Source organism: Xiphophorus maculatus, chromosome 4 (genome assembly GCF_002775205.1).
Source record: "Xiphophorus maculatus strain JP 163 A chromosome 4, X_maculatus-5.0-male, whole genome shotgun sequence".
In the NCBI taxonomy this organism is placed as follows: Eukaryota; Metazoa; Chordata; class Actinopteri; order Cyprinodontiformes; family Poeciliidae; genus Xiphophorus; species Xiphophorus maculatus.
In genome coordinates, this window is record NC_036446.1 from 12,053,634 (window position 1) to 12,069,709 (window position 16,076).

The 16,076-nt window shown below is 36.7% G+C and overlaps 1 protein-coding gene across 1 annotated transcript in view; it reads right to left on the reverse strand.

The window, feature by feature from the left end:
* smyd3 (SET and MYND domain containing 3) overlaps positions 1-16,076 on the reverse strand; it is a 76,240-nt gene that overhangs the window by 3,674 nt on the left and 56,490 nt on the right. Inside the window, exons 6-10 of the mRNA XM_005796222.3 lie at positions 12,245-12,312; positions 8,355-8,457; positions 7,694-7,804; positions 4,665-4,752; positions 4,058-4,232 (exon numbers count right to left, since the gene is read on the reverse strand). Of these exons, the coding sequence (XP_005796279.2) occupies positions 4,058-4,232; positions 4,665-4,752; positions 7,694-7,804; positions 8,355-8,457; positions 12,245-12,312 (545 nt within the window). The remainder of the gene's footprint in view (positions 1-4,057; positions 4,233-4,664; positions 4,753-7,693; positions 7,805-8,354; positions 8,458-12,244; positions 12,313-16,076) is intronic.

The window sequence follows — 16,076 nt, forward strand, 5'->3', positions numbered from 1 at the left end:
TGTCCCTAGAAGGGCTAGTACATAAACAATCACTACCAATCTGGGAACAATCTGACAAACCCTTCAGATATTTAGCAAAGATGAAAGGGCAAACATAACCCAAAAAGAATGTCTTTAACTGCAGCAATATGTGGTTCTACAAAGTTTTGAGCTTTAGCAGAAAAAGGTTGCTTTTTTATCAATCTGCTCTGCTTTGTGTTAGTCTGTAACACAGGATCCACATAAAACACACTTAAGTTTGTAGGCTTACCTTGATAGAAAACTACTGGACAGATACACAGTGCATTGCAAGAAACAAACATGCCAGAAAATCTCACTTATTACAGCCCCATTTGTTCTTAACTTTGCAAGCGAGAATTATACCTCAGTTTGCATGAAACATGATTGTTTCCACCTGGGAATGGAGGAGAAGTGAGAGCTTATATTTAAATAATTTCACAGGCAGGCTTGAAAAGACTGAAATTCTACTGAGGCTTTGGTGAATGCTAGGCTAACATTTATATTAATCCAGCTGAATGTTAATGAAGAGTTGAGTTCTTGCCCTGAAACAACTGCAGCTGGATGCAACAATTCATGTTTACACAGAGGTGGAAGGCAAAAAACATTAAGGCACCAGATCCTACCACAGTATATTGCCTTAGCTCTATGTGAAAGCTATACTTTTATACATAAATTTTTCTTACAAATACAGGTTTATGCATTGCATATGCATAATTCATGAAAGCGTGTAAGAGCATATCTATGCCAGTAAAATATGGGAAGAATAGAGACATTCGATGAACCTGGCTTGCACAGCCTGCAGCAGGTGTGCATTATTCGCAGGGAATAACCTCTCTATACATCACAGGCTGGGAAATAAAAATTGGGAAAGGACTTGCCGTGAGAGTGAGAGAAGAAAGGAATGCAGAGTGAGAGGAAGGAGAGGAGAAAGGGAGACGTGGAGAGCTCCTGCAGCTACTTTCAGCCCAGAGGAAGAGACGAGATGAACACGGAGTTTCCTCCTCCAACTCATTCTTCACAATCTCCCCACTTCTTGTTTTTCATTATTTTACATTCATTGTGGTCTCCCTTCCTTGCAAACAATATTTTCAGTGTTTTGCTGCTTATTTACGCATGCAATCAGTTTCTCTCCGCTCTGTTAACCCAGGTGAGTTTCCAGTCTTCCACTAAAGCTCCCCTAAACCTCCACAGGATCATGGCAGAGATTTTATTAAGGAAGTTCAAACTCTTTTTTTATTAAACTCAAAAGAGGTTGAAAAATCCCAAATCTTCCTCCACATACCTCTTTAGTTATGAACCTTTAACATTTGAAGGAAAAACATTGTTTTTTGACATTTCCCTTAAGCTTTAAAAGCCCCTCACTGCTTAGTGGATTGGTTTGTAATTTGTACAGTAAACCTTTCAGGTAATGTCTTCTCTTGGGAATCGGTTCAGATCTTTAATATCAAGTTTATTTTGCTCTGCAGAACAAATTCAGGCTGTGCATTTAAATATCACAGATCTCTTAATAGGAAAAAGAAGCAGGTTTTTGAAACAAACTGCAGCAGTTATTGTTCAGCTACACATATTACGTTTTAAATAAAACTCATCTGGATTTGCATTATTTTGATGTAAGGAAAATAGTTAATTGTTGAAGAAATAATCATCCTTGAAGTCTAAGATTATACAATGCAAGAACACAAAATCTTACTATTTTTGATATTTAAAGTTTCTAGTGTAAATGTCTTAGTGCACTTGAAATGAGACAAAACTAACCTCCAGGTAACTTTTCAGCAATAAATGGGAGCTTGTTTTAAGTCAATAATTACTTAATGTTGATGAAAAAGTTACATTGTCGGATTATTTCACATTTATAAAATGGGAAAAAATGTCTTGTTTCACTGGCAAAGTATTTCACTTAGAACTAGAATGTTTTCATCAATATTAAGGACTGACAAAAGACAAGCTTATACCATTCTAAAAAATTACTTGTAATTTTTGTCATATTTCAAGTGGACTAAGATATTTCCACTAGAAACTGGACACAGAAAATGCTTGGTAAGATTTTGTGTTTTTGCCATGTTGACAGACACAAAAAAATATTTCCAAAATAACCTTTCATTAATATGCGAAGACTTGCTTCAGCATATTTATGTGCTAAAAAACTCTGGAAGTCATTAACACATCACTTGTCTTTTCCAGCAGCCATTGTACAGTGCATACAGCGGTGAAACCAGCTGACCAAACATGCTGGAGCTCCAACTGGGTCGCAAGGGCTCGGCTTTGCTGGCGTTGCTAGGTAACGAGCTGGGCTTTGCTAATTGAGGGTCACTGCCTGCTGATTTGTGACTTTACATACCGGAGGTTTATGAAGTGGCTCATTTTCCAAACACCAAAAACAGGAACTTATTGCTAAAAAACAGCTGGGTGGGTTTCTTAAAGCGCTTTGCCTGATTTTAGAAGCAGCTAAGAACCAAATGAAAGTACAAAAACAGTGCAAATGATTAATTTCGCATAATAGGTCCCCTTTGAAGCAGAGTTAGGTTACAAGATAAAAGCTCTGTTCACTCCCTCATCTGATTATGCCCACATCAACTCTGGAGGAGCTGCAGACATCTTCAGCTCAGGTGGTTAAATCTGATAACAGGACAGCTGTTAGTCATAGACTCCACAAATGTGGCCTTTAGGGAGGAGCAGCAAGAAGAAAGCCATGTTTTTTAAATTACCCAGATCCCCTTTCTTCTCACCACCGCCACTCTTTCCTTCTGCAGCTCAGAGTCTGCTTATTTATTTATAAGCTGTGTTGTGGTTTCTCTCCTGTGGTTCGTTGTTGCTGGTGTGAGCGAGAGCACGGCTGTGCCACTGGAGCTCTGCCCTTCACACAAGATCAATTAGTCTCACACACACAAAGGAAAGTGCATAAGAGGTGGAAGGCTGAGAGAGAACATACTGCACTGCAGAAACCAGGATGCAGAGGTGTGTGAGGGTTGTACATATCAAATCAGACAATAATTCACCTCAGGTACATCTAGGATGTCCACATATTTAAATACCTACATGATTTTTAACTTCCAGTAAAAAGACGTTCATCAAAAAAAAAGTTAATTCAATGAAATATTTTCTGTGATATTGACATTTTTACGTTTAGAAATACATATCCCTCATCTCATTTCTCAGTTTCTACATTCTCTCCTACCTTTTTATATTTCCCACCTGTGACAGAATCCAATGATCCATGGAAGAAGGTGGACAAGTCAGGTTAAGGGCACTGAACAAATCGAGACATAATTTCTTTGCAGCCATCATTTGCAGCTGACGTTTATTACATATGAGGCATGGCACCGCTCCATCATCATCTCTCCGTTGTATTGTTACTGTACTTTATGATCTCTGTCTCTGACCAGAGCAGTGTGAAAACATACAGAATTACTTATAGTTCAATTTAGTGTATAAACCCATGTGAGGTGTTACAGATGTTGGATGGAGACCCTGGCAGCTTTTCCTATTATTGCTTTTTTCCTACCACCGGGATAAAAATGAAAGCCAGATGCCAGACAATTTAGAAATATGACACAAAATACTTAGAAGCTAGAAGACTAATTTGTAGAGCTGAAGTTATTTATGGTCTAATTCAGCTAGTTGACTGCTGCTGTGAATAAAATATACTGTATTTACAGCTGCTACTGCCATGTTCCTGAGTAGTTTATTAAATAAAAATGTTCATTAGCGCGCCAGACCTTCACTACCGTGAACTCTAATGATTTGCATTCATGATACAATGCAAACTGTTTTATATTTAATGCCTCCAGCACCAGCCCTAAATGATCATTATAAATCACTGTAAGAGTCACAGTCAGCATATTATAAGATTAAACCCAATAAACAAAATCGTCAGAAATCTGTAAAATGATTATTTAAACTCTGAGGTTATAGTACATAGATTACGAGGCCAAACATGATTTTCTCTCTTAAAACCTTAACATATAATAATTGGATTAAAACATGCTTTATGTAACAGAGATTTTCTAAAGAATTAAAACTCATTCTTTAGTTTTAATTCTAGAGAATTAAAACTCACCTGTAAGCTGGAAGCGTCTTCATGCCGTATCTCAGAGCCTCCTCCCACTGCCCCAGCTGAACAGCAGCATCTAAAGCCATGTCTGTGACCCTCAGCTTGTACAGATTTTCATCAGGAAGTTCAGCTCCAGCAGCTGACAGGAGATTACTGCAGCTCTCCAACAACGCCGGCCAATCTACAGGGACAAGAATTAAGGAAAAGGAACAACAATCCTCGAAGGAAGTCTAAAGTACTTCTGAAAATGGCCACATAAATGTACAGATGTCATTTTATGTAAATATGTCTGCATCCCTTATGTGTTGATTTATGGATACAAAAGAAAAGTCACACATTTAATTGGCAATTATTTAAATTTTTTTAAGATATATAAATATTTACACCCCAACAAACATTTGAATATGATTGATGATTGCGGCGAGTTAGTCATGTTAAGTTTTCATATTAACTACAAAATGTTTCTAAGAAACCAGGATGTAAAATGCTAACATGACAAAACATTGTAGCTATTGTAAAGTCAGCAGATGTCTGCAAAGAATAATCATCAAGACTCGGTAACAGTTACTGGGAATCCGGCGTTTCTGTGCTGGAAAATGGAGGGAAAGGATACTGGACTCGGTTTTCAGTCCTTCCAGTCTCGGTAGCGCCACCTTCAGCTGCTGCCACTTTTCTTCTTCCCCCGACAGCATGAATCCCTCCTGAATCAAAGTAAAACAATATAAAAACTAACCAGAGATCTTGGTCTGGAACGATCTTATAGGTCGCTGCAAACTCACTAACCACCACAGAAAAAAAAAGTTAAAAAAATTGGACCAGTTTAAGTTGTATGTTGTTCTGTGGCTAATAATCATGGAGTGCTTAGGAAAAATATTCATACTGTTTACTTTTTCCCATTTTCCCACGATACACTAACTTCAGTGTATTTTATTGGGATTTTATGTGATAAAACGACAGAAAGAACCACATGGTTGTAAAGTGGAAGGAAAAGACACATACATTTTTAGATTTACATTACATTCATTTGTTTTTTGGTCCCACAGAGTCAATACTTTGCTTATCCATATTTTGAGGTCTCTTCAGGAAAGTTTCCATCAACTTCGCAAAACAAGAAATTGAAATTTCTTCCAAGCTGATAGCTGCAAACATTAATTATCCAAATCCTCTGGTTAAAGAGGGATAAATAAAAATGTACATCAAATGTTGTGGTTGCAATGAAACAAATTGCGGCAAAGTTCAAGATGTATTCAAAGCACTTCAAATAACAAATTCAAAACTTAACTTCATGCCAAATATTTTACTAAATTCTACTGTCACATCAGTTAAATCCTTTCAAAACAATGTAATTTTTATTGTAATATGTTCTTACAAAAGCACTCCTCTGCCTTCATGTCGACTATGTTGCCATGATAACTTCAGGTCACAACTGTGCAGCCGGTCGTCAGATTAAAGCAACAGTGTCTGTGTTGCACTACAACAAAGGGTTAGTTGAATAAAACAAAGCCATTGTGGCAAAACGACTCACACACACAAGAATAAAGAAGCACAGCACTTCTGTGTGTAGGGGAAGCGTCATTTAAATCATAGAATAGAGACATCAAAGGCAAAAGTGAAGGTAGAAACAAAAAAGAGAAAAAGAGTGGGAGAAAGTAAACAGAGTTGGACGGAAACGCTGCAAAATAAGGGCAGGAAGACGGAACGGGCATAGATGGATGGAAAAGAAAAGTGCAGCTGAAAGACAAGATAATTTTCTCATTTTTCAGTAGGTGGCCAGGCAGACAGAGGGAGGGTGTAGAGAGGTGGAGCGTGACAGAGTGACAGAGAAGAGGAGGAGGACAGCAGGAGATAAGAAAGCATGTCGGAGTGAAGGAGGGAAGAAGAGAAGGGGACAGGAGAGGGTACACCGAGACACGTTGTGCACCGATACGCTGTCTGAGCAGCAGCGTAAATGTGTGTGATGGCAGGAGAAAGAGGGTGGAGGAACACACAGGGGTGTGTTTTAACTTCTGAAAACATTTAGTTCATCCATTTAATCAATATATCATCAGCTGAAAAAAAAGACAATGGGGACCGGACGATGTGGCTGAAAAACCTATCCTGATAAAAGCGTTTTATATCGGTCGATATCGATAATTATTAATTATTTTTTTAATTTTATTTTAAATATCTAAAACCAAACTTACCCTTCCTATTTCATCCACTGTTTTCACTCCACTCCTCTGTTTTGTTTTATGTAACCAAAGAATGAGTGAGTTGCTAGGTAACCAGAGAGTGAGTGAGTTAGTTGATTCCACTGTCCTTGTTTAAGCTGTGAGAGGATGAGCAGCTAAAATTATTTCAGACAAAATATCCATTCATATTGATCACATGTCTATAAATTGTTACCAATTTATTGTCCACAGCAATATTATTATCATTTGTGGTAATTTAAAAGAGAAACAAAATAAATGCATTTTGAATCTTCTCATATTTAAAAATGATCTTGTGGGAGGACAAAACCTACTTTGTCTGCACAGTCTTACATGTTGAAGGCATTACGATTGTTTTCATTGGCATTCGGAAAAACGTATTTTTATGTTTTATATCTTGTTTACTTTGCTAGAAAAATGCCAAAATGTTGTGCTGCTGAGTTTTGTTGGAGCATTAAAGAATGTTGTGAATCTACAAGAACCAATCAGCATCTATCCTGTCTCCTGACCGACACAGCGCCCCCTGCTGATTCCACTATTGATTCCAGTTTTAGGCTCGAGATGCGCCATAAATCCACACTATGCTGACAAACGCATTGTAACCATTTCTCCATGTTTTCCTCCATTAGGTAGGAAGGACCCATGAGGCATGTTGACACAAAGCTACATCAACAGGACAAAAGATAGTGTTTTCTTTCACATTGTTGATTTTTGCAGCATCCTTTTCCTCTGTTACCAGTTAAAAGCTGCACATATGTCTGACATTCCCATCAAAAGGCTCTTTTTAAAACAGTCAATGTCCTAATTATGACGAATGTGCATTAGACACTGCAAATCCATATGTGGATCCAACTTCCTGTTTTGACTGCGAAGGTTGTTACTTTTCAGCTAAACAAAACAATAGGAAGGTCAGTTATCATTTATTTACGTTTTGTAATGTAATATTTATGGGTTTTAAATCTCTAAAATACATTTGCCACACAAAACAATATGAAACAATCTTCAGTGGTTTCTGCTTTTAGCAGGTCTTGAATCGAAGCAAGTTTATTTTTATAGCACATTTTATCTACAAGGCAATTTGCTGTGGATAAAATAAAGGAAATTAGTAAGTTGGAATAGAGACTATATAATAACTAGAATATCATTATTTTTAATGAAAGGCAGTTCTAAAAAAAATCTTTGTTTTAGCCTTGATTATTTCCAGAATTTTTGCAGAATAACTATAGAATAAAAAAGAAGCAAAAAAAAAAAAAAATCTCCGCAAAACATTTCTATATTGATTCAGCCACACAAACGAATCACTGCTTTCTCTGATCTCATTTTAATAATAGAGTATTTTTTGTTTTTATGTTTTGTCAGTTTGTGTTGATGCAATAACATAAAATTTATTTTGACTGAGTATGAAAATAGTAAGAAGTTTCCAGTAGTTTTAAAGGTTTCTGTTGGTCCTCACCTCTTTTTTTGAGCTGCATCTCTGGCAGTGGCAGACGAAGTGGTACTGCTCCTGCAGCTGCGTCTGCCGCTCTTCAGTCAGGGACAAAGTCTCAATATAACTTATCGTTAACTAGGCACAGGAGAGAACATGACACTCAAAGTCACACTTTTTGAATGTGAAAGCGAAAGTGTCTGCTTTCATAGCACTTTTGAACATTTTGTGATAATGCAGAGCAAAATTAAGTGTGATTCTGTGAAGACGGATTTAAAAAAAAAAAAAAACAGATGAATTTGAGTGAAGCTGTGCATGGATGAAATTTTTGCTGTGGCACTATGTGTATGGATGTGTGAGAGTCTAAGTCCAGATGGCAGGGATGAATCTCATTATATTTAGTCACAATGCATCTCATTACACAGTCACAAGGGATGATGGGAAAAAAATGGAGAAACACAGCCGTGTCAGACGCTGTCATCCTGCTTGTGCTACAGAGATGTTTCACTAAGATTAATAACAAAGTTTATTATGCTTCTACTGATATTTTTTAGTATAACAGTAATTATACTATTACTACAACATTTATAATATAATAAATGTTGCTATAGTGAGAAAACATAAAAGAAGAATCATGTTAAACGTTGTTAATGGTGTAAAAATAGAGCTTGAATTTTCTTCGTCTTACCTCGTCTTCAGGGCAAATATCCTGGACGGCTCGGAGCTGCAGCCGCTCACCCTCAAACACCATCACACAGTTTGGCCGACAGTCATGATTCAACAGGGATAAACTGAGACAGACGAGAAGAAGAAGTAGAAGTAGAAGAAAAGAGGACAGCAGAACAAGAGGAGCATGTAAAACAGGAAGAAGATCACAAAAGACCAATAAGGAGTAGAGAAAAAGAGGAGAAAATCGGGGGAAAGAGGAGCAGAAGGAAGGGTCAGAAAAAATAAATCATTTGTGTTTAACTAGGAAATTTTACATTTTCTGTCAATGTACATTCACAACTGCAGTTCATAATATCTTGTCATAAGATTTTAAACCATTTAACTGACAGACTTCAGTCTAAAAATACAATGACTAAAGCACCAATTTTACATAGACTCAGTTGATTGGCGACTAAAATCAAGAGATTTTTTTTCAAAGATATCCTATAGAGAGAAAAAAATACTTCATTTATTCATGTTGACTTAAAAGGGACGCAGTTCTGGTCAGATGTTTACATACACTCGTTAGACCGAGGGCTGACAGTGAACGGCTGCTTATTCGTCACCTCCATACCTTTCCTCGTTAAAAGTCACGCAATAAAAATGACAAGTTTTTTTTCTATCCTTGTCTGTTTGTGCAGCCGACCCCACAGCATCATATGACCATTTATTACTGCGAAGTCAACTTAATAAAAGCGATATTGGCTGTCAGGTGTGAGATTTTTGATAGGCTTTACAGGAGCGCATTGGTTGTTTTGACGTCCATCACGGCGGAGTTTCGAAGAGAGTGACGTCACGTGCTCAGGGTCAATAGATTATCACACATTTTTTAATTGCTCGTTTCATTATTGGCTACTGTGTTGTGCTGTGTTTTATGGTTTGAAGCACTCTGAACTGCCTTGTTGCTAAAATACGAAATAAATTTTACTTGACTTGATTTTCCTATTTACACTGGTAGAACGAAATATAGAAAGAAAACCTTAACTTTATAAAGCCTATTTAATGCCACAATAGACACATTAAAGTTTTAGGTAGAACAAATATTTATATATCTATAGTTCCTTAACTATAAAGTACTAAGAGAGAGGTTTTTGATCATTTTGATCATGCAAACGCATACATGAAAACATTTTTGATTTTATATTATCACAAAGTACAGTAGTGTCTCCAATCCAGCCATTAACAGATACTCTGCTGCAACGTTTAGATTTATCAATGTTTCAGCACACATTAATTATTTTTAGAAGAGGAAACTCAACCTTTTGATTCTGGCATGTCGGAGCAGAATATTTCCTAAAGTTGCTGCACAAAAAGGCTTGAATCAAGCATACGTTTAACCTGAATTTATTCAAATAAAACAACACAGTATATAATGGTAGCATTATGCAGCACCTCAATCAACAGAAGGTGTCAACACCCTAACTATAAACCCCAAATAAAGGTCTGGGAATGGATATTTACTCAGCTGTACGTCTGTACCTGAGGAGCATATTGCCTGCAGCTTGACGAGAATTTAACTCTTATTAAGAAGCCCCCAGCACAACGCGAAAAAAGACGTTTAATATCGCTGCACACATGGCTGGGAAAAAACACTGAAGGGGTCTGTGTGCTTTTAAACCCCCCTCCGTCACTGCAGCTATCGTTCATCATGTTCAGTGAAACAATGGGTACATGAGATTAAGAATGCGTGTTCAGTCTTTGCAAAACCATCAATAACGCCCCTGGCTTTACTCTACAGTGGAGAAGTTGCAGGTTGAATATCAACTAGACATCAAGCCCTCTGAAAGACGCTTTTATCTTGAAGGGGAGCAGCTCATTAGCATGCTAAGTAGATTAATTGACTAACGACTCACATAAACGGTGTATGTGAAAGTAAACGTTGCTGTGTGGCGGGGTGGAGAGTGAGAATATAATCCATACATCTGATACTTGCCAGGAAAATGTTATTTAAAATACAATCATATATATCAGGAGTGGAGACCGCCAGCCCTTGAGGTCAGACTGTCCTGAAGGTTTTAGATGTTCCCATGCTCCAACGCTCAGGACTTCAAGGCTGCATCATTAGCAGGTTTCTGCAGAGTGGATTCACAGGGTTTAACTTGTGAGTTCACAAGTTAAAGCAGACTCACTTTAACTTTATTTTAAGTTTATTTAAATTTAAACAGAGTTAAGACACATGCAACACTTGCAGGACCAAGATAGCCCATGTCTATTTTAAATATGTTAAAACCTCAAAAGTTCTAGAAAATCAGAATTTATATAAAAAAAAAACTTTTGTTATAAAGTGGCATGTTCTAGATTTATCTTTTAATTACTTTTATTTTATTTTTGAGAATAATGATTCGAAATGCTAAGCGACTCCAAGTCAATTTGTCCTGTTTCCCATTAAATCTCTTCCTACTTCCTATTTATGCTCTTAAATTACCTTTTTACACCCAAATATTAAAACTGCACAATTTCTGTTTATTCCACTTTGTTGTTAGCTAATTTAATGGTTTCTTAAACTTTTTATAGTAATTGTGTTGTAGTTTCCTTTGTTCTGTTTGCACTAATTATATTTATTGACAAAATGTGTGTAAAGTCATTTTATCACAGAGCTCTACTTTATCTCCACTGAAAGGGTGAAATTCCTTCAAGTTCAACTAAAGTTGTTGAATTTTACTGATTTAATTGAAACTTTGTCATGATTAACAATGGTATCTGGGATTAAACAAATTTTCAAGAAAGAAAATGCTAAACTAATGTTATGAAATTTCAAGTTAGCAGGAAATATGAACTGCCAAGGAGCATAAAGTGGAAAATTATTGAAACTAAATGCTGCTAATATTTAAAAGCTTTGTAGATGTTTAGCATCCTACAACGGAAACGCACCTTTAGTCCCGATAAAAACTCAAGAGCTTTTAGATTATATGTTCAGTGCGATAACTGGCCCTGAAGCAATACTGGGAGTAAAATTAAACCAGTAAACCAAAGGCGAAAAAGTAGTTTTTGAAGTACAACATAGCCAGAATACAGAAATAAAGAGACGAGCTGAACTGAGGTGCAGCCGTGGAAGAATAATCCCCCGACTTTCTTTAGCAAACCCGCGGTTGCTAGGCAACCTAAAATACGAATAGACAGGGGAGCATCCTGCAAACGAGTCCATCATTTATGGATGAGTAGAAGCACAAATCACACCCAGACACGCGGCTTGGCTGAGCTTCACTGATGCCACTGCGACCATCTGACATCTCAACGCTGGCCAGATAAACTGGCTGGGATACCTGCGGCGTCAGTGACCGCGCTGGTGTGTGTGTGCGTGTGTGTGCGCGTGTGTGTGTGTGTGTGTGTGTGTGTAGCAGCACTAACAGCATGTACAACAACAGGCCAAATCCCACCCCGTTCACCCAGGAAGCAATAGAAGGGATTACCGAGCGTATCGGCTTGCTGTGTGTGTTTGTGCACGGATCTTTCACTTTCACAGTCCAGACAACAACCGTTTCATCATTCACACAACACTTCCAGTCAAATCTCATTTTCCCTCAAAAGACGCTGGCTTCTGTCGCCCAAACTGTGTGATGATATTCCTCCAGGTTTTCACCTAACAAGGGGTAAAAAAAAAAAAAAAAAAAAATCAAGTCTTCTTTTCCCTCCCTTTGCTTCTGACTTCAAAGACGTGTCAGGACAGAGCGGGAAGCGCTGCGAGGGCTTTGAACGTGCGCCGCGGTGAAGGACTGATGGGGCAAAAACTGCATCTCCAAGCGGCATTTTAATCTAGTCAAAGTTACAAGACTGGGCGAGGCGAGCTATAATTAATTAAACATTTTTTCAGTTCTGTGGGCTTCAAACCCTGATATTATTGCATATGCAAGAGAAAAAAAAGAGTGTTACCTTGAATAAAGCCCCACTCCGACCTCCTGCAGCTCCCCGTCACTGATGGTGAAACAATTACACGTCACCTTAAGAAGAAATCAAAGACAAAACAAAGGAGAGAAAGTGATCATCAGCTACTTCAGGGGATCAAAATAACTTTAATCATTTGTTATTTTCACATAGATGAAACTGGCATGCCGACTTGCAGGTGTTCAGGTTATTTCTGAGTAGCAGAAGAAAATCTTTTCTCTCCAAAATGCAAAATCTTACAAACTATTTTTGTTCTGGTTTCAAGTGAAAATATCTCACACTTTGATTCAGAAAAAAAGCTAACTTACAAGTAACTTTACAGCAAGACACAAGTCAATAATATTGACTAAAAAGTACAAGTTCCAATGGCAGATTACTTCACTTGTGACACGGGGAAAACGTCTGGTTATAAGTGAAATAATCTTTTTTGTAAAAAAATAAGGAATTATTGACTAAAAACAAGTTCTTATTTCTAGATGAAAAGTTACTTGTAAGTTAGTTTTGTCTTATTTCAAGCACACTTAGATATTTGCACTAGAAACGACTCCACATACTTGTTTTTGCAGCGTTCAGAAGCAAAACAAAGAATAACAGCAACATTTTTCATCAGCTATGCTAATCAAAGGTATTTTAGTAATTGAACAACTCTGCATGTGAAAGGGGGAAACAGTCCAGAAATTAGAATAAATAATAAAAACTATAAAAACATCTTTGAGGTAAAAAATTAAACTTATTCACCCAGGGCATTACAAAAAGAAAAACAGAAAAAAAAAACTTGTGTAAGGGTGTGCAACATTTTATAGGAATGGCAGATTATTCCAGTACAAATCCAGCCAGAAAATCTAATTAAAGTCTAATAAACTACATTAGCTTCATCTGGTTAAGCTTATCTAATTCAAGATGATTCTTATTGTCTGGGGGAAAACAGAGCCTGCTGTGTCTGGAAATTCGATTCCTGTGGAAACATTTTGTTGGTTTTACATAACAAATCTATTTCTGAACACACACAATTCAGGCTACCTGAGTCTCTTCTTTGTAGAAACACATTTAAATGTTGTTACAGCCATGAGCACAAACGGACATTTTTAGTTATTCTTCTTTGGAAAGCAGCTCAAGCTCCGTCAGATTGGATCGGCGGCATTTATGGCACTCCATATTTCTCCTGGTGACGTTTACACTAGTCCACAAAATGACGATATAAAAAGTTGGGATAAAACGCCAGTCAGCTGGTTGTCCAACAATTATTGAATACATTTTTTGAAAATGGTTTATTCTGCTAAGTCATTCTCAATCTATGTATACAAAATCACAATACTTTGACCTTCTTGAATTCTGCACATAAAAGTGACCCAAAGTATGGAAAAACTAAAACTACTCCTATAATTGGTAAAAACTGAGCTACAGCTAAACAAGATTTAGCTAATAAAAACTAGCAAACAGACGCTAAAAATTAATTGAAAGTGAATTAGACAACAATATAAAACAAACTATAATGAAAAACCCAAAACTATTATAACCCAGGTCTGTTTCTATGCAGATCAAATATACTATACCATTTAAACCAGTTGTTTATATGGGCTGTATATAATAACATTAAACTTCTAGTTTACTCTTACAGTCAGCAGAACCCAACACATGAAATGAAGTTACAAAAAGAAAGTTTAAAATAAATAAGTGGAAAAATCAACCCACTATCATTTATTTTCATGCTTTCTGTCTTTCAGCAGGTTTAACATTGAAACTTTGGCTGCATTAATATTCACTCAACATTCAGGCTGACAGATGAGGAGAAAAATGCAGACATGCAGTGGGAGGGTTAGGATTTACAGTGAGCTACCGACAAATGTTTTCCACTCTGGCTCATTTTCACATCAAAACCAAAAGTCATCCGATGAGTTGATGTAAATCTGCAGCTGTAGCAAACATAAGTTTGCTCAAACCCCGGGGGAGCCAAGAGGTTTTCACTCAACTTATTCAAAGTTTGACTGAATCCTTCACTTTCCACACACACTTCACTGTTATGCAGTTTTCATTCAGGTATTCATCATTTGTGTCAAAAAAAGAAGGGAAGACAATGCAAGGAGATAAATAGATCAAATAAAGTGTTACATTACAGCATCAGGATTAACCAAAAAAAGGTTTTATTTAATGTTTTGATCTGCTGAAGCTCAGTCACTAACATTTACTGCCAAGAAATAACCAAAGAGGCTCCGACTGGAAAAGCACTGCAACAAATTAAACTTACCCAACTCCAACTGGACTAATGAGGAGCTGCTTTCTCCTTAAACAACAACGTTAAAAGACAGGTCCTCGGGTGATGGAAAACATGCAGCTCTCTTTTAGAAGAATCAAATTATCAGTCTGCATGGAGTAAACAAAATAATTTAAGACTGCTGGGATCATTAGCATAAAAACAAAGAGTAGAAATACAGCTGGAAAAAAGTCCTAAATGGCGAAATCTAAGCTGGAAATAAAATCAATAGAAGAACTAGAAGTGTTTCCACACTTTAACAAAGAAATTAAAGAATTAAACAGACTGAGCCGTCGTATTAAGAAGAGCTAGTTTTGTTTTGCAGAAGTGAAAGTCTATGAAACACAACTTTATGTAATGTAATAATAGAGTTATTTTTCTGTTAGTTTTAATTTAGACAGTTAACTACATAAAAGTTTATTAGGTCTGATACAATTAATCAGATTAACTGTGATGAATAAATTGTTGAAATAATCATCAACTAATTAAGTTACTGATTAATTGTTACCTGGAGTACACAAACTCAAACAAATGCCATTTTGTGACATATGTGGGGCAGTACTTAAACCAAAATTGTAAAACATACATTTAAGATAAAACACTTTTGTCTGTACGTTTTACCCTAAAGTCCTCAAGTAGCATAGTTTTAGCTTCACCCAGTTCAAATGAATCATATATTATTGATTTATGCAATAAAATGTTTATTTTTCTTGATTAAACAAGAATTGAGATGTTGTTCTTTTAATGCATTTCTAAATCTGTAGAATGTGGCAATTTCTCATCCAATTAATCAATTACTTGTCAGAATAATCAATAGAATGACTAAATTACTAAAATAATCATTAGTTGCAGTACTAATAGTTATTTACACTGTAGTCGTTGTTGGACCTTTACAGATAATTTCTGTTATTCGCTGACATTTGCTCAGCATACAACAGTCTTAAAAAATGACTGACTTAATATGAGCTACCCCACATTTTCTCTACCACATCATGTCTACTTCTTACTAGAAAGCTAGCTTAAATATCTCTCTTTAGTTTTGTTATGCTGCATTCAAAGAGGCTCGAACATTAACTGGACCTAAGCAGCAAATCTCTCCGCAGTGAAACTGTGTCATGTGCTGATTGATGCACGGCAATATTTAAATTACACAGTTGCACTTAAAAATTATATAGCTTTTGAGATTTTAAACCAAGATGTTTTTTTTTATTATTTTTACCGTTTTGTTTCCTGTAAAAACTGTAAAATTCTTCACATTGTGTCCATAGCAAATGCTGAGGTGTGTTCAAGATCATCCTGAACAAATGCTGAGGTGTGTTCAAGATCATACTAAACAAATGCTGAGGTGTGTTCAAGACCATCCTGAACAAATGTTGAGGTGTGTTCAAGATCATCCTGAACAAATGCTGAGCTGTGTTCAAGACCATCCTGAACAAATGCTGAGGTGTGTTCAAGACCATCCTGAACAAATGCTGAGCTGTGTTCAAGACCATCCTGAACAAATGCTGAGGTGTGTTCAAGACCATCCTGAACAAATGTTGAGGTGTGTTCAAGATCATCCTGAACAAA